The sequence below is a fragment of the Macrobrachium rosenbergii genome, chromosome 39, assembly GCF_040412425.1.
Source record: "Macrobrachium rosenbergii isolate ZJJX-2024 chromosome 39, ASM4041242v1, whole genome shotgun sequence".
Classification (NCBI taxonomy): Eukaryota; Metazoa; Arthropoda; class Malacostraca; order Decapoda; family Palaemonidae; genus Macrobrachium; species Macrobrachium rosenbergii.
In genome coordinates this window covers 5,813,723-5,833,438 of record NC_089779.1, presented here as the reverse complement: position 1 = coordinate 5,833,438, position 19,716 = coordinate 5,813,723, and the positions used below count along the sequence as shown (strand labels likewise).

Sequence of the window (19,716 nt, the reverse complement as noted above, 5' to 3'; positions counted from 1 at the left end):
TGGTGGTCCAATCTTCATCCCATTAAGTCGTGATGATCCAGGTGTGGTGACGTCATCGGGAGCCAAGGGGTGACGTCATCGGGACCCGACGCCTTCAAGCAAACGGCCTCCCGTTTACTGGAGACATCACTAACTAGGGTATCACAGTTCCTTCGGGTAAAGTAAACTTAGAAAAAATAAAGCATTTCATTTTGGTTCTGTCTCTAATTTGTCAGAAAAACAAAGTGAACCCATGGCTTCTGGACCGTGGTTTAAACTAAGCAAATCGACACTGCACGAATATGATTGCCTGATGATTTGAAAAACTATGGCCCTGTCGTTCTTGATGAAGGAATTTTCAGAAATATTTTTCCTTTACATTATTATGCCAAAAATTGGACCCTGGTGAAATGATATGAACAAAAAAAAGTTAAGTATACCCTAGTATAACCAGACCACTGAGCTGATTAACAGCTCTCCTAGGGCTGGCCCGAAGGATTAGCCTTATTTTACGTGGCTAAGAACCAATTGGTTACCTGGCAACGGGACCTACAGCTTATTGTGGAATCCGAACCACATTATAGCGAGAAATGAATTTCTATCACCAGAAATAAATTCCTAATTCTTCATTGGCCGGCCGGAGACTCAAACGCGGGCCCCGCAGAGTGCTAGCCGAGAACTATACCGACCTGTCCAATGATCTGAACAACCCGAATCTGCACTGCAATAGGAAGCTACTGGTAAGTTTTGTCATTCCTAGACTAGTAGCTCCCCTGATGACTCTTTTAATGAATCTACCACATTGTTTATTGAAGTACCTCCCGTTGGGAGGGGTATGTGCCCCCCCCCCTCATTTGATCCATCTCGAATCCTCTTTACCTAAAGGATGCTTTGTGAAAGTCGGTTGCAATTCATACAGTATAGTTCTGGAAGATGTGAAACGTTTTGACGGGCATTAATGCAGACAGGACACTTTAAAAGGAAAGGCTCACTTTGACCTTCAGATGTAATGCTTCATCACGTAGAGACCGACTTTCATAACGAAAATGTTGATCATTTAGAGTTAAGGAGCCGATGTGTATACTTTTCATGCCAACATTTACCAGGCTCAAACTTGTTACCTCATAAAGCATTTTCATCTCTTGCGCCGAGGTTCGAACTCGTTTTGGGAAGAGAAGTCGTTTAATACTTTGACGTAGATTTGACTATTGCATTACGTCAGACCGTTGGAAGTTCTTGATTGAATTTTCTGTTTTGATTTTCAATAGAATTCAGCAGAAATCAGATGCAGCAATATTAAGAAACCGAGAAATTCCGAGTTCATTGTTATGGCCGTTGTTTTTCTACAGGTCCGGTGGCTGTCACCAATAGATTTCATGATTTTAAAAATGTCACTGAACGGTGGAAGATTTTGCTGAATGACGCAAAGAAATATAGAATATTTGTTAAAGTAAAATGTGCACATCAAAGGGATGTACCGTAATGGACTTATACGAGGGTACAAAGGTGAACTTTAAATTGCTCACGCACTCGTCTATATAAGATTTTATTTCCCCTGTATAAATTTGTGAACTTACCCTCATCAGTCAGGTACAATACAAGTGAGACTTCAGCGTGTCCGCAGTTCAACATCGGTGTCTAACAAGGAGGTAATCAAAGCCTGAGTTATGTATTTTTAAAGTTGAAAATATTTTCGTAACGGGGACCAGCTGGTAGTTCGTATCCTACGCCAACGATTGACTGTGATTAAGGATTATATTTGGCTGCACGTTTATTAGTCGTTGACGCTGATCCTACGCCAGCGGCTGTTTGACGTAATCTTTCTCACTGGTGGTGCACGGAATTCTGGCAAACTGACCTCCATACGTTATCCATTTGTTGATGACTGAAATACAGAATATTTTGGTTAATGAATTATTAAAATAATATAATTTGCTTCTAAGGATCTAAACAAGACTGAAAAATATGAGTAGTTGGGAATTGTAATAACTAAGAATAGGGTATCCAGAAATAAGTTAAGTATACCTTAGTTTTACCAGACCACTGAGCTGATTAACAGCTCTCCTAGGGCTGGCCCGAAGGATTAGACTTATTTTACGTGGCTAAGAACCAGTTGAGAAATAAAATACCTAGCACCTTGTGATAATTGTGATAAAGTACATTTTGGTCGGAGCAGCAAATCGTGTAAGGAAAGAGCAAGCTAGCACAAGCATAACATTCGCCACCACAATCAAACCTCGTCACTGGGCAAACACTGCTGGAATTATAACCATAACATCAACTGGGAAAAAACAGATTTCAAATGTAACAACAAAAATAAACAAGTAAAGAATGCGCTGAAGTTTCTTCGGCGCAATCGAGTTTTCTGTACATCGTATAATCAAGGCCACCGAAAATAGGTCTATCTTTCGGTGGTCTCGGTATAATGCTGTATGAACCGCGGCCCATGAAACTTTAACCACGGCCCTGTGGGGGCCTGTCCCTATATCGTTGCCAGACGCAAGATTATGGCTAACTTTAACCTTAAATCAAATAAAAACCATTGAGGCTAGAGGGCTGCAATTTGGTATGTTTGATGTTTGGAGGGTGAATGATCAACTTACCACTTTGCAGCCCTCTAGCCTCGGTAGTTTTTAAGATCTCAGGCCGGACAGAAAAAAGTGCGGACGGACAGACGAAGCTGGCACAACAGTTTTCTTTTCAGAAAACCAAAAACCAAGGTTGGTCGTAGAGAACGCCATCATCGACGGTTACGAAGAAACGACGGCTGTCAACGTAGGGAATAATTTTGAGGACAAGATCACCTGTGAAATCATACACCAGCGTTTCAAGAAGAACACAAACAAAAAGATGGACGGTAAGGGAATAATCCCGAACAACGAAGGATTAAGCTTACGGCCAAGAAGACTGCAGGAATGACAGGCAGGTCATCCCGGGGATTAGCAGAAAGGAAGGTAACAGATGTCTGGAGGAGCTGTTATCTCCCCCAGTGCATCGGTACCTGAAGAAGACGAATGTGTGTCTTCGAAAGCTAGAAACTTGGCAGATTGTACTTTGTAAATTGAAGAATCTGGGATCTAATGTCATCCCGTCTTATTGAAGTCTAGCAATATAAAAAGTATGAATGCATATTCATAGTGAAATTGTGTGGTTGTTTTGTGACATATATATATATATATATATATATATATATATATATATATATATATATATATATATATATATATATATATACTCTCGTATCTGTACACACCCACACACACATATATATAAAAATATATAAAAATATATATTATATATATATAAATATATATATGTATATATATTCATAGTATTCATAGTGAAATTGTGTGGATTTTTTGTTATATATATATATATATATATATATATATATATATATATATATATATATATATATATATATAATAATGTACATGTATATATATATATATATATATATATATATATATATATGTGTGTGTGTGTGTGTGTGTATAATATACAGTATATATATAAAATATATATTAAATGAGTTAATATTCTAGTTATTTTAATTAACGCTTTAATAAATGCTATGTATAATTACTGAAGAGTCAATTCGCTGTATACTTTTTCAACCTTGAAGATGCAACGATGTTCAATAGTCATGCAACGTCGGCCTTAGCAATAAACTACAAACTGTATAGTGTCTTTCCCTGGCAACCTACAAGTATATGTCTATATATATCTATATATATGCACACACACATATATCTATACAGTATATACATATATATACTTAAGGTACTTTGCGGCGTTCCTTCTACTATATCTCGTTAATAATCTGTTTCTTACATCTTACTTTCCACCCTCTGCAAACAATTGCTTCATAGTACAACTGCGAAGTTTTCATCGTGTTACACCTTTAAGACTTTTTTACTCTCAATTTTCCTTCACCGCTGAATGACCTCATATCTCCCAGCGCTTTGCCTTTCGGCTAAATTTTAAATTCCATTCCCATCCTATAGATCAGCGCTTGTCGCCGGTGAAAATCTCAGGTAACGCGGATTTGAAATAATTCCTGATGGAGTTTCTTTAAGTTAATCTTCTCAAATGAAACCACCTAGTGCATTATGCATGTATAACCAGTCACAGGTATCCTCAAGTAATGAAAGTCCAGCTTACAAAAACAGTAAAAAAATTCAAAATTCGTGAATGAAACAGGAAAGCGTGTATAAATCTTACTCCATTTGTCTCCGAACAGGACTGGGCAGGCTGCGTGTTCCAGTCTGTCGTCTCGCTCTCCCGCTGGGCTCAGGTTGAACCAAAGGAGACCCATCCCTCTTCTTGGTCGAACGCCGAAACCCAGCCAGGGGAATACGGTCGAACCACCTGCAGGGCAAAAAATTAAAGTTAAATGAATATCTAAAAAAATAAATTGCTTCGTAATGGGTATGAAATAAAAAGAAAAACCTAAACACGTATAAAATTTAAAAACAAAAATAATTCCAAAATATTAAAAGAATTTCATCGTTTATTATTATTATTAGTTCCTCGTTGGGGGGGTGAGTTCCGTTCTCAGCTAGCACTCTGCTGGCCGCGAGTTCGAATCTCCGGCCGACCAATGAATAATAAGAGGAATTTATTTCTGGTGATAGAAATTAATTTCTCGCTTTAATGTGGTTCGGATTCCACAATAAGCTATGGGTCCCGTAGCTAAGTAACCAATTGGTTCTTAGCCACGTTAAATAAGTCTAATCCTTCGGGCCAGCCCTAGGAGAGCTGTCAATCAGCTCAGTGGTCTGGTTAAACTAAGGTATACTTAACTTTATGAGCAATACTCACCTTGCTGAACGTCAGTGAGGTAAATAAGGAAGGTTGCCATACGATTGAAGGGGAGTCTGGAGGCTGTGGCGTCGTGATGTACTGTATAGTGGCCTCCCACGCCGTAGTTGACGACCTGTAAAATAACAACGCAGTCAGCTGAGGAGGGAATCATCGTTTGACTCTGATGACTAAGCGATGTGTTATGTAGTTGGCAGGAAGTCGGCTGTGATTGTTAATATCCAAAGTGGTGAAGGCATAAGGATAGCAGCCTTATGCCAAAGGACCATTGGATTTATTGGAGTCACTCTCTCTCTCTCTCTCTCTTCACTCTCACGCACCCCAGGAATTCCACACGTATCAGCACCATCTTTCTCTGTCACCTACCTTTGCCTTTAAATCACCTAGCACAACCACTCTCTCGCACTCTCCAAACCCAGTCAGTCCCAGTTTCAGTATCGTCTGAAAAAGATTCTCTGTCACTCATTCTTCTTCGTTTTGGAAAATGTCCCCAGAGTTTCCCTGGCATTAATAGGGCTACACCTTCCCCAGAACTATTTCTTTCAGCTACCGTTGATGGATTCACTCTCTACCCTTCTTATTCCTACACACACACACACACACACACACACACACACACAGTGCTTTTTCCTCTTTGCCTCACTCGGTGTCAAAGCATCTAGCTTACTGCTTTTTCACCTTTGTTTCACTCAGTACCAAAACATCCAGCATGCCCTCCTTAATCAAATCAGATAACATGGTTAGTTTACTGACAAAGTATACGATACATTATGCAAGTATCATAAATCTATAAAAAAAGTGCATCTTTTTAATTAAAAAATCATTAAAGCCAAAACATAGGGTTTCCTTTTTTATATTTCATCCACAATAAAATCCCAAACATACATCTCGCAGGTGGACATTTCACCGATAGATTCCTAGTACGTCAAGGATATACCTATACGAATCAATAATTACATCAGGTTTTACATTCATTAAATAAATTTCACTTGTAAAATTCAACCTATTATATCTTGTGCGGCAGTTGTCAGATAGGGGACAAGTGACAAGTACAATACTCTGACTGTATAGTGCTGTTATCACGTGGCAAGTTCTTGCATAGGTCGGAATTCCGCTCCAAGCTGCCTGTCTCCGCCTCCAGATCAAGGTCTACACTCTCTAGACCTTGCTTCAGATTATGAGACATCGGACGCAGGCGTGTGAACGATACTCCGTAGAATCTGGAATGTACTGGGTTGCAGAATAAACCATATGTACACTTGGGGAGGGTTTGACTCAGATACATATGTACTGAAATACGTGGCATTTTCAGCTCTCTCACGTACCTCGTGTGCAAATATTTCCAACGAATTTCGCTCGTCATTTTGCTCTAATTAATTGACTGAAAATCTATAACCTGGAGTTCCTTTGTTTCTGCACAAATCAAAAGTATAATTTAATGACAATTTTTCATTTATATTTCCCTTCTTGAACACCAAAGAGGACTTTTGTTTTCTTACTATGATATCCTTTACTGGTACAATGCCTGCCTCCAACATACATAATTTAATAATACTTGTTTTCTTTCGAACACCAAGCAAAACTTTAACTAACTTATTATACTGTTTTTCTATGCCTTTAATATCATTAGCTGTCCAGGATTCACAGCTATTTAGCAATCACGACATAACTACTGCACCGAAAACTCGTTATATATAAACACACACACACACACACACACACACACACATATATATATATATATATATATATATATGTGTGTGTGTGTGTGTGTGTGTGTGTGTGTGTGTGTGTGTGTATGTGCCATTTGGCTGTTACCCATAAAAATTTGTAAACTTATTTTTTATTGCCTTACTGCGAGTCTCACCTCTAACCGCGAACCACGCTCCAACGTAAAAGATATCTTTCAGTGTACCTCACAGTAATATTTTCTACATGTAAGTCTTCTTGATCATCACCACCATTTTTTATTGCAAAAACTTTAGTTTCTGACTCACTGATTACCAATCCACAATCAACACAAAATTTACCTAATACCTCTAACTTTTTCTTGCAGATTTCTCCACTTGTAGCTAAGATAAACACTTCATCCATTAACAAGAGGACATTTAGTGCTCCTAAAAATCCATCAGAAAGAACGGACTCTTCTAACGGACGCAGCAACCTATCAGTATATACAGTGAACAATACATTAATTTTCACCCTTCTGCTCCTCTTACCTGGTAAGTTTCAGCGCCAACGTACTGCTGGCAGTTCAGCCCTGTCAGTCCCTCAATGCGAGCCGTCAAAAGAGGCAGGTACTGGCTATTATGTTCGTACAACCAAGCTCTGGAATGTAGGAAGAGGCTTTGGTAAGTTGATGGCCTCATAAGCACAGTCAGTGTCAACAATTCACGTACGTGAATCTTCGAAAATAAGGAAGTGAATAATGGATTACAGGCCGCTCTTACTGCTGAGCAATAGCCCGTGCTGGAACAAAGCCGACTTAATATATAAATGAAAACAGTGAAACTGTCAAATTATACGAAGAGTTATGCGCAGGTGTGCGAGAACAATGCATTGGTGTATAAGATACTCCATTTCTGTATGCATACACCGGACTTCATGTAAACATACGAACGTACAGGCACACAAAGAAATTAGGTTTATTCACCGACCTACCAATAGGTTTCGTTGTCCCCTTTACGGGTGTGAAATGGAATTCCACGAAAAGAAATTCAGGTAGAGAAATGAACAATTCGACTAGTCATGGAACTAAATGATGATTAGCTGAGGATACAATGGAAAAAACTTCCCACTACGTACAAAATGTATTCTCAGGCTCATAACCTACGACGTAAAACATTTCATTAACAGATTATCTAGAAAATCCTCGTTTCAAGAATAGAACATGAAGCTGAAGTCATACTGAATCATTGAACGCAGCCTATATCCGCAGCACGCTTGAGAAAGTTTGGAGGAAATGAACGCGAAAATTCTAGATAATTATCTTTAAAAAACAGAATCTAATAGTTCAGGCAAAAGGTACTAAGACTGATGAAGATAGGTTTTGCACTATCTTGTATGAAAGGTGATTTATTTTACCAGGTCCATTAAAAAACAAAGAAAGATAAACAACGTCCCTCCAACCGTGACGAGACCTGCGGTGACAATGCTTGTAAGGAATTTGCTCTGAGGTTTTGTTTTCCTTTGTTTAGTCTCTTTTGCTCGTTTTGTCCGTGGTCTAAATTCATAAAATGTATGTGGATATTTGTGGTATATATATTGCACTTATTCATGTGCAGGGAAGGTAATGGTTAATGGCTGTGTGATTGGAATTCCTATACGTTTTTGTAATTTTACTCTTGGCTTCTCATAAAAATTATTGATCCCTCATGTCTCTCCGATAGACTCTCCTATAGCTCTGCTAACTGCCAGACATCCTTATGCTCTCTCTCTCTCTCTCTCTCTCTCTCCTTCAAACAAACTCATGTACACCACAAATTGTCAGCTACCAAATTAACATGATTAATACAAAACGACAATGGCCATCTCTTTGCGAGATGAATCATGTTAATTAGTGAGATGACAAAACGGAAAAGTAGGGAGGCTGCTTTCCGGATTCCATTTTGCCTTGTTCCTGCCGTTTCTGCTTGTATCATTAAAATGCGTGACAAGCATAGCTTCAAATACCTCTTCGTTCCTCGTCTTAGATTTCTCTATATCTTCTCTAGTCCGTGATATAAGGATAGGATCCTTATTTTCTTCTTTTACAGAGTTATAAATTTCACCTTCACCTTGAGGAATTATATACCTGATTTTGTTTGATTCTTCGCAACACTGCTATTTTTCAGTTTTCATTCAATACAACACACTTGACATTTACATATATCCTACGTATGTACACATGAATACATGAAGCGGTTGTGAATAGTGTATATCAAATTATACAATTCCTGTCAGACCATTCCACTGAATTCTAATGTTGTGAAAGCAATAATTTTTAAACCAGTCAATTGGTATTCACTCCCAGGATTTCACTTCAGACGGTGTCCGAAAGGTACCTTCACACTCATTTCAAACAAATATTTCACAAAATTACTTAGCACAAGGATTTCACATGCTCCGAAATAACACCATCTATTTAAAAACTGACTTTACATCCATTTACATAAAGCATGACTTATAAATTGTTACTGGCTTTCAGTTAAGATATATTGCAGCCCTTTTATTTTAGATCATAAAATTGCGATGAATTATACACTTCTTTACCTTTCATAGCCAAACTGCCTCTTCTTTATAACTGCCATGCAAGAACTATGTACAGAATTGATCCATCAACAGCTACGTTCAAAATTGTTATTGGCTCTCAGTTAAGATATATTGCAGCTCTTTTATTTTAGATCATAAAATTTCGACGAATTAACTACACTTCTTTACCTTTCATAGCCAAACCGCCTCTTCTTTATAACTGCCATGCAAGAACTATGTACAGAACTGATCCATCAGTAACTAAATTCAAACTTAAGGGGACGTAAACACCTATCTACCAAATGCTAGATCCTAACAAACGTCCATTCTTATTTACTCACGTGGAACTGGTTCTCTGATAGCTGACTTCGCTCTCTCCGTTGTACCTGAAGGTGCTGGATTTCTCTAGAAAAAAGGAGGCCGTCTGCTTGAAGACCTTGGTCTCCGATGACGTCACCACACCCTCGATCGTCACGACGTATGGGGATAATGAGTGGACCTCCATCTTCAGGGGACCGATGACGTATAGTGGGGAGCCGTTGCTAAGGTAGCGACAGTAGAGGCCAGATGTTGCATTGGTTGCCTATTGTGGACGAACGCAGTATTCGATTATGATCTTTTTTTATCATTTATATGGATCTTTCCTTAACAGTGGTGACCCACTAGAAATATATGACTGTTTTCCTACAAACACAAACGCACACATGTATATGTATATATATATATATATATATATATATATATATATATATATATATATATATATATATATATATATATGACATATATTGATTTTATTACTGTATGTGATTCTTTTTTGCATTCCAAAAGTAAACAAAATTCCAGAGCCCTATAGCCAATACAAAGCTTTTTCGGTACATTACGCTGAAAGGTCTTCCATAACAGCGCTGCAAGTTATACACTTTTCATATTTACGAAGACCTGCTGTAAGTTGTACCATGACGTAACCATTCGTCATTTAACGTTTAGATTCATTCCTTGCGACTGTCATATAAAAGAGAGAAAAAATATTGTGGACGATCGGCATTAGAGGAATGGCAATAAAATAAACACATGGGGTTTTTTCAATTTCTGCTGCAAGAGCACAGTCTATAGCGTCATCACTGAGAGGAGCTGACACGTCTTCACCCTACCAGGTTTCGGCACACTGAAGTGAATCCGAACGTCTGTGGGCAACGCGGATACCGGAGTTCAAATGGAACCTGACCCACCGGTCGTAACGTCTATGGGGCCCTTTATATAAAACATAAAATTGAAAAAATACTCTGGATTTCTCTCCTACGACTTTGCTCCACAAGCCCACCCTCCCACTTAGGTTCCTCATCTCACTGGACTCTACCTGAAAAACTGAGGACCTTTAGTTGAATACCAAAATATCCGCCAAACTTTCGGGAAGAAACGTCTAGTGTTTATGGGAACATCAGTTGTTAACTGGCCGAGTTTAAAGAAGTAGAAACAATTAAAATTTGAAAAACATTAATACAAGGAACTGTAACTGATACCATACAACCTGTAATCCATACAAAATATAGTTGCCATATGTGCTTTCTACTTAAAGACCAATGACCAAGTATCAGCATTGCTTTACGAAAATTAATCCCCGCATTTTTCTCACAAGGAATTTCCTGCATAGCCCCTTGGCTATTCGCGATCTCCAGATACACCGGAATCAGACTTAACTAGGCTGAGAAACCCTTCTGCCATTGTTGAGCTTTTCCTATCGGCTTATTTGGTTACGTCTATCAAACAACCGAGGCATAATTACCCTGAGGTCTTCCCCACGACAGAGCCTCACGTACTGGACCTGACCCTCAGTGTGTGTGCCAACTTCTCCGACAACCGTCGCTTGCTTCTTATGATACTTCCTTTTCCTGGCGAGGTGCTTATCCAGCGGCTTTTGGTGAGTGCTGTGGTGCTTTGTGCGGAACCCCTTCCGTTCCAGAACTTGGTCGTGCTTTAAAAATGAGGAAAGGCAACGGAATTACCTAAATGGATCATGGTAATGGGTCTTTTGAGACGATACGTTGTAATTTTGCGTGCTACCTGTAGAAGTCTAGCTTTTCGTGCTAAATTGCTTTTTCGTGATAGAAGTCTAGATCGATGAGTGTAGCTAGGATTTAAATTGGTGGGTTGGGGAGGTAGACTTATCTCCACGCAAATGCTATTACTATTTACTTTCAGGAAACATTGCTAATATACTTTAACATTGGTATTTAAGTACGGAACATGTAGCTATGTTTTAAATTGCTTATCGTATTACATTTCTTTACTGCCATGGCTTTCATAATTTAATTTTTCCTACTTATCAAACTTTAAAGGAACGGGGCCTGGTTGTTAAGGGGCTTTGCCGTGTTCCTTTGGCTACACCCTTATTGTAAACAACGAATGCTACCATATTACCTTTACTCGAGGAAACAAACCGTACCATCTTAACAGCTTTCTTGAATTCTTCTGGGAGACGGCTCATGTCATCTCGTTTGTCAAAAGGATGTCCGTTCACTCCAAAACTTGAACAGATCGGCGAGGTTTCAGTGGAAGAGGGCACGCATGATGGGCGTGACGAAGTTGAGTTGTATCGGTCTAAGGCAGTTCTCAGGAAGTCGACGCCAGAACTCCAGATGTTGATCCTAATGGCTTCCTTCCCTATTCGGTACAAGTCCCAAACTGGAAAGGATAGGCGCTCTGCATAAGTTCGACATGTGTCTACGTGTGTAGCGACATGCCTGCATGTATGACCCCGACAAATCGACGTGTCTAACCCTGGTATACTGAATGTGTAACCCTGTCGTGTCTAAGAGTATAACCTGATATATATGCAATTTTAACCCCGATATATCTGCGTGTATAACCCTGACATGTCTAAGAGTATAACCTGATATACATGCATGTTTAACCCCGATATATCGACGTGTATCACCCTGACATACATGAATGTATAAGCTGACATGTCTAAGAATATAACCTGATATACAGTACATGGGTGTTTAACCCCGATGTGTGTAACCCGCTCAAACTTGGTAGATCCTGTACCCGTTATGCCTGCATGCACGATTTAACGAGGTCTGTGCACTTTGCATTAACCATGTGGTTAGGCTCGTGGTTAGGGGGAGGGATGTTAACGCCCAATATACTTGGCTGATGAGGAAATTTCAGTAATAATCAGCGTAATACTTCAAGTGCATCTCATCTGAATTAAGGTCTAGTGAATTGATCTGGATGAGTAAAGTGTCACTAAGGGATTTTCAAAAGACTGAAGAAAGACGAGAGACAGGAATGTTCAGAATACAAATGCTTGTGCATGTAACTTCTGTAATGATGTAGATATTAAGAGCCTGGCAAAAGTAGAAAAAAAAAGCATTAAACCTGACATAAAAGCGAAGGTTTCGTCAAGAGTTAATGAAGAGTAAATAGTAAATATATAGAATGACTAAATAAAATTAACTGAATAGATAAATGAAAAAATGCCCAAAAAGGAAATTTAAAATTCTCACTTAATTGTAGTTTTACTTTCTCTGCTGAATCCATGTTCTGTACAAGTATAGGGTCCTGAGCTGAAACGAAATATGTAAGTGAACTGCCTGACAAATTGATGCTGTGAGATGTCATGCACAGTAGAGTATGTTTTACAGTTGTAATGTAAGACATTTCTCACCCGAGGGCATGATCTTTGCAGGCACAGGAAGCGGACTCAGTCGTGACCTCAGGTGAGCTTGGGAGATGGCCTTCAAGTCGAGCGAGTAAAAGTCATGGACCCTGGCCAGCCCGCCGGCAACGGAAGTCAGGTCTTCTCCTGTTGGCACCCCGGTGGTGTTGCGTCTCTTCAGCAACTTGTCTGTCGCGAACACACACTATTGCATTACTTCTTCAGCAGTAACATCCTCATGCATAGTGGAGAGGTAAGCTAAAATTTTTACTAGGTTAGACCAGACACAAAACGGGAATGTTCTAGCGCAAAGGAAATGCGTCAAGAGTAAACTGCTTTGAGGTCACTTCCACAAAAGCCCCAAAAATGGGTCTAATTTCTGAAACACTTTACTACAGGTTTATATATCAGAAGATGAAAAAGGAATAAAGAAACATCTTCAGGAGTTATTCCTCAAGCGTGAACTGACCGACAACAGTTGTCTTCTCCTGCAGGAGCGAGAGGGCTTCTTCAACGTCTGGCCACCCAATTGCCACGTGTTTGGTGAGGGCGTAGGCGTGCAAAGGATGCTCTGCCCATCCTTCTGCACCTACGTCCGCCTCGGAGAGTTCCGACCAAGACATCGAATATCTTATGAAAAAAGTTATACTTTTAATGACTCACAGTTGCATATACCTACCAATGTTTATAAATATAACACATGTGCACACACACACACACTCTCACTCTCTTGCCCCTGAAGAATGTCTTATTTGCTCTGAAACAGAATAGCCAGAAGCCTACTGAATAATTCCACCTTCATTTCCAGCAACTAAAGTTATGGAATTCAAAGCAGGGAAATATTTGCAATGACACAAGCGATTGTGGATAAAAGATATAAAGCCATTAAGACCGCAAAGTTTGGCTAAGATATTGTACCTTGAAGTTAACAAGAAAATTCCGTTGTCGGTATTGAGGAAATGGAATCACTGAGAGGGGCTGAGTGTGTAGTCAACAATGATTCTAAAAGCAGTAAAGAATATATATTTTTTAGGGGTCTGGACAAGGATTCTGAAGTCTTGCAATTCGATTAATGTTGACATTAAAGGGTCCTACAGCAGAGTGTTCCTTAATATTTAGTTTCTTGTTCTGTGACTAACAATTCGAATCACAAGGTGCACAGACATGGCGTCTTTAAGGCGATATAGATTGCCACTAGCTTAGATATTTTTAAAAAAATAATTAGTTATTTCAACAGGAAGACAATTCAAGACCGACAGATTTCGACAAATTTCCCAGATTTGTTATACGGATAAAATTATTTTCTGCGATGACTGGTAAATGTTTTCTAACACGTTTGGACTGTCACATGATATAAGATTGGTGGGTAACAGTTTTTGCAAAAAAATTTAATAAATCAATATCTTCATTCAATATCAATCATTCTGAGCGCAAACTAAAAGCGCAGTGTTAGAACGTCTTATAAGAATGTGTCTAAATATATAACAGGGCGATGGCTGAAGAATATCAGATCAAGACAAGCAAAGGCCCGTCTCCTGAAAATGTCAGTAGCAGACTCCCCATTGGGTCCATCAATTTCAACATCCAGAAGAATGCAAGACTGTCATTCACCTTCAGTTTATGTAGTGCCCTAACGCTGAATTTTCCATAAAGATTAAATTCACTAATATGTTTACATTTTTGGATATTGCAATCACCAGGCACAACAGCGAACTTTCCCTCTTTTATCCACGTATCTCTTTAGCATGAGTATTCTATTTTGTGTTGTTATATTTTCATAGAAAACCTTAAGACTATATCTTCCTGTAAAGCGCTAATCAACATGGCGGCATGCATCGACATCCACTCACTTGGCAAGCGCTCTGACATCCATACCTCTCCAGAACGTGCGTTACCCTGTGGAGAAGCTCCTCCAGCTCCTTCAGCTTCTTGGCCACCCGGATTTCGTCCCGGGCGAGTCGAGACAGGTGGAAGGTGGACATTCCCATAGGAGGCGACGACGGGAGGGCGCGTCCTGTCTCCAATTGCTCAGGTGATAGGAACCGGAGGATGTCCGGATGAGTGATCCTGATTTTCGTGGTCTCATTCTTGCAGGTTCCCTCTGAACACGACGACCTTCTTATAATTAGCAAAGTTGCTGTTAATAGTACGATTGCGAAGCGCGCCATCTTTTTTTATGGTCTTTCAGCTGGATAAGTCCTTTTGGATGCAAACCTATTAAATTTTGTTTATGATGAAGTTTTTGTGCTTTTAGGAGACTTCGCGAACGTGATTCCTTTCTAAGGTGTTCATATTTGATTTTCTTCTTTTCACGACAAAACTGTGGTTTGGTTTCTAATTGGTGATTAAAACCAATGCAAGTATTTGGCTGCAGATAAAATAAAATGATGAATTGCCTCGTAAAACAATGAAACATTTCCCACAATTTTATATGTTATAAACATATAAATATATACAGTATTACTATCTATCTGTATATATATATATATATATATATATATATATATATATATATATATATATATATATATATATATATATATTTGTGTGTGTGTTTGTGCACGCGTGTGTATATACGCAGTATATATACTGCCCATATATCATTATGTGCGAGGTTGATAGTAACATATCTCTCTCTTGACAACAACTGACACTGGCACCCACTCACTGGGTCAACTAGCGGGTGGCATGCCAGGCAGGGGTTGTGGGGGATAAACCACTGGCTTTGACATTGTGAACCCAGCTTTCTACCACTGAGTTATGGTACACACACACACCCTCTCTCTCTCCTATATATATGTGTGTGTGTGTGTGTGTGTGTGTGTATTATTCAGAAGATGAACCCTATTCATTTGGAACAAGCCCAAAGGGCCCATTGACTTGAAATTCAAGCTTCCAGAGAATATGGTGTTTATTAGGAAGAAGTAAGACGAGGTAAAGGAAAATACATAAAGAAGAGATCTCGCTTATTAATGCACGACGTCCTCTGGGAGACTGTTCCACAGTCCGACGGTGTGTGGGATAAAGGACCTCTGGAACTGAGAAGTTCGACAGCGAGGCACATTTACTCCATATTGGTGCTTCTGTTCAGAAAATCTGGTCGCTCTCGGCTCATAAGGGGGATCAGAGATCAATTGTGAATGTGAAAGACCTCTGTTGAAATACAACTTTTATATAATAACAGGATGATAATCACACTAACATGTGATTTATATACGGAATCTTACCACAGGGAAAATTAAACACTTTGTATAAATACTGACCAGTTTCGTCTTTATATCTAGGGCATTTTCAAAGAACTGATACATAGTGGTAGAAGTTTACAATGTACAGTATGTATGCTAAAAGACCTCTATAGAAAGATGTACAGCCGTACACCCTTTATAGTGTCTGAGATCTGTTCATCTATAAGGGTGTCCTGCTATCTTTTTTCCGTCCATGCCAACAAATCTTATTTACTTCTATACATTTGACACACTTCTTTTGAAATGAATGGACTCAGTTTGTACACACCTTGACTGGTATTCATATTCCTTCAAAAACGTCCTTTTACAAAACTAGTCTATGGTGTTGCATTCCAGTGCATTATCAGAATAAACTATAGCTTTGCACCTGTCCAGTTGATTGTATAACATTTTTCATGAACGTGTATGAGAATTCCACTCTTCACCTGTGCATATCTTACACTTTTTCTATGTTGTTCTATCTCTTTTCCAGTGGCAAATGTAAAAGTTGTGACAATTCCCACACGGGATTTTATACACACGTCCTTTAGTATTGTCGGGAGAGTCGTTAATGAGTGCTTGTTTAACTGTGCTATTCAGACACTAACGAGTGTACGGCTCCACTCCCTCTTGCGGTCTGTAAGTTCGTTTGTACTGCCCCTCTGGTAATATGTTTTCTACATTTATACAACTACTCTCAATCCTCCGAAAATGTCTTAGACGTAAAGAAGAAACTGGTCAGGATTTATGCCCAGCGTTGCATTTTCCAAGCGGTAAAGTTGCACACACACACACACATATATATATATATATACATATATAATTACATCTATATAATATAATGTATATATAAATATATATATAATGTATATATATATGTATATATAAGTACATCATATATATATATATATATATATATATATATATATATATATATATATATATATATGTGTGTGTGTGTGTTCATATTATTCGTATTTTGAAGCCTAATACGAGTAATATGAATATATATACACAGTGAAGTTGTGTATTTTGATATATATATATATATATATATATATATATATATATATATATATATATATATATATATATATATATATCCCTCATTAACTGTTGTACCTGATGGATCTGCTTCCGTGAGATTGTGTGTTGGGCGTTGGGACACACGCCTAGACGGGCGATTAAGAACCCGAGGTTACACTGCCGTGAATAAGTGATTAATCGTTCTTGTAACCTGTATGAGACACACCGTGAAATAGAAAAAAAAAAGTCTTTCGTTGCAGCTTTTAATTGAGATCACGTAACAGACCAACAACTATGAGTCGACATAAAAAAAAAAAAGGTGTCAAAATTTCCGCATGAAATGAGTAATAAGTAAAAGATATAGTCACGGCAGATTGTGCTCTAGAGAATGAACTTGAGCTCAAGAACAGCTTAGAGAGAATTTGATCGTTATTAGTTTTATATTTAGTGGTGTGTTATTCCTTAGGTGTGCGCATGCGTTGGTTGCGTTTCGACTCTCCTTATCGCATATGGGCCGTGTGTGTGTGCGTGTAGGCCTATGTGTGTGCGCATGTAAACTATATAGGCCTATACATCCGTCCGTTGGTTTCTACGGAAATGGCCAATCTGCTAGCAGCGATTTTCATGTTTTTCCTTCTTTCTGAGAGGCAGTTGAAGCTCATTGTGGATGTAAAGTAAGATGCAATAAACGAGACAGAGCTAAGATCGTTTGGCGCGTCGCCTAGTTACGAAAAGTCCGGGGTAATCTGGGCCTATAATTATTTGCAGAATGGAAAGAAGTAAACTTGCGACGGAATCTCAAATAATTTATGACTCTAAAAACGATTTATAATTATGCGACTTATCAGGCAGGAAGAAAATGCGACTGAGGACGGGTAAAGGGCATTTAATAGGTTTCGCTGGCAGCTGTAATCTTGGTTTACCGCAAGTCATTACCTCAAGTTCAGTTACCTTGCTACCTGAGAGTTGCGGGCTTGTTTGTGTATTTATGAGCCTGCCTGAGCGTTTCTTCTGACCTTCTTTCAAATAGACAACTTGAGGAAATGCCGAGACGATTCCAAATATGATGTAACTTGATATCAGTTGGTCTGTGTGTACGAGTTAACTGAAAATAACCAAAATCCTAATAACTGAATTACTTAGCGAACAAACCGACCATATAAAACTAACGCAGTATCTCAGATTGTTTATCCTTTTACTTCGAACGCAAGTACAAGAAAATATGTTACCAAGCCCTCAGGGGTAAAAAACGGTGAGGTCATTTCCGGGAAATATGGGACATCGAAGTCTAAACGGGATATGAATTTGAGTATAGCTTGTACACACAAATACAAACACGCACACACACGTACATGCGATAAGGGGAGTCGAAACGGGACCAACGCATGCGCACACCTAAAAGGATTATCAGACCTTCACTAAGTAAAACTAATGACGATCAAATTCTCTGAGCTGTTCTTCAGCTCAAGTTCATTCTCTAGAGCACACAATCTGCCATGACTATCTTTTACTTATTACTCATTTCATGCGGAAATTCTGACACCTTTTTTTTTTTATGTCGACTCATAGTTGTTGGTCTGTTACTGATCTCAATTGAAAGCTGCAGCGAAAGATTTTTTTTTTATTTCATGGTGTGTCTCATACAGGTTACAAGAGCGATTAATCACTTATTCACGGCAGTGTAACCTCGGGATCTTAATCGCCCGCGTAGGCGTGTGTCCCACCAACGCCCAACACACAATCTCACGGAAGCAAATCCATCAGGTACAACATCCATATTAGATTTACTACTAAGAAAATATTTCTCTACAATTTTTTTCACGAATACCTCAGAAGAACACAAAGTAAAGAAAATAGTATTCCTGCGTTGAAGTCTTCTGTCACCGAAGGAAATAAAACACACTTTAACAGATCTTTGACGAAAACCCCTTACAAGGATTCAGAAATACCAAGCATTACTTGATAATTACAGCATTTACTTGCTACCTTCACTCGTCTTCAAAAGTCTATGGAAAAATGCTTTTAGTACATAAATCACAATCATCTGCAACACCAAAACAAAACAGCTTCACCTATATTTTTCCCAACCTCTGTAGAAATCTACAGTCGTTCCTTTTAGAATGAAAATCACTAAGAGCTAGCGAACTATTTCTCGATACTGTCGACGGTTGGTCTTGTATTTAAACCAGTGACTATAGCCTAAAACTGGAGCTGGCTAGACCCGGTCGCCTCCGAGTAAAGACTGGAGACTCAAGAAGAAGAAGAGGGAGACGAACGGAGGAAAGGAGGCGAACGTGTCATGGTTATTCTTCCCCCGTAGATGAATGTTTTACGGCCCCGACATCTGTGCCGTTGCGGTAAATACTCCGGGTGTTCCGGCCCACCGAAGTCTCCCCCGTTCGTGTCTTACCGTCCAATCACAACTCGCGGTACGCCACGAGCTGCGATGTAGTTGGGCGGCGTTAAGCCGAAATTCCCCGGGTTTGTTATGTGACAGTTAGTGACCACCCGGCACCGCTAGCCGTCATTATATTCTCGTGTTTATAAAAAAAAATAAATAAAAAAGATTAGGGGGTAATGGGAATGGTTTGGGTTTCTTAAATCGTAAGTTCAAAATGATTAAGTCACGGGTAAGTAAATATTTACATGTTTCAGTCCCTCTTCCATCTTCAGTTTTCCACTATTTTCCTTTAAAATACAAATATAGACATATATGGATCATGTCAAGATTAGCGAACCCACTCGGAGCAGGGTTCGCTATTCTTTACA

At 39.0% G+C, this 19,716-nt stretch overlaps 1 protein-coding gene across 3 annotated transcripts; it reads right to left on the bottom strand.

Moving 5' to 3' along the window:
• Nucleotides 1-1,508: 1,508 nt before the first annotated feature.
• Nucleotides 1,509-19,246, bottom strand: LOC136825668 (prolyl 4-hydroxylase subunit alpha-1-like). Of its 3 annotated transcripts, none has more exons than XM_067082357.1 (11): nucleotides 19,020-19,246; nucleotides 14,593-15,065; nucleotides 13,167-13,327; nucleotides 12,707-12,886; nucleotides 11,480-11,718; nucleotides 10,820-11,008; nucleotides 9,375-9,616; nucleotides 7,023-7,131; nucleotides 4,804-4,918; nucleotides 4,204-4,350; nucleotides 1,509-1,864 (listed from the first exon to the last, which is right to left on the bottom strand). In XM_067082357.1, exons 3-11 carry the CDS (start codon nucleotides 13,318-13,320, stop codon nucleotides 1,773-1,775), a joined length of 1,467 nt encoding a protein of 488 aa, XP_066938458.1. In that variant the 5' UTR covers nucleotides 13,321-13,327; nucleotides 14,593-15,065; nucleotides 19,020-19,246; the 3' UTR covers nucleotides 1,509-1,772. The 3 variants fall into 3 exon arrangements, with proteins under 3 accessions (XP_066938458.1, XP_066938455.1, XP_066938457.1); XM_067082354.1 differs by having other exon boundaries at nucleotides 14,573-14,896; nucleotides 19,020-19,191; XM_067082356.1 differs by lacking the exon at nucleotides 19,020-19,246 and having other exon boundaries at nucleotides 14,573-15,065.
• Between the last annotated feature and the right edge of the window lie 470 nt (nucleotides 19,247-19,716).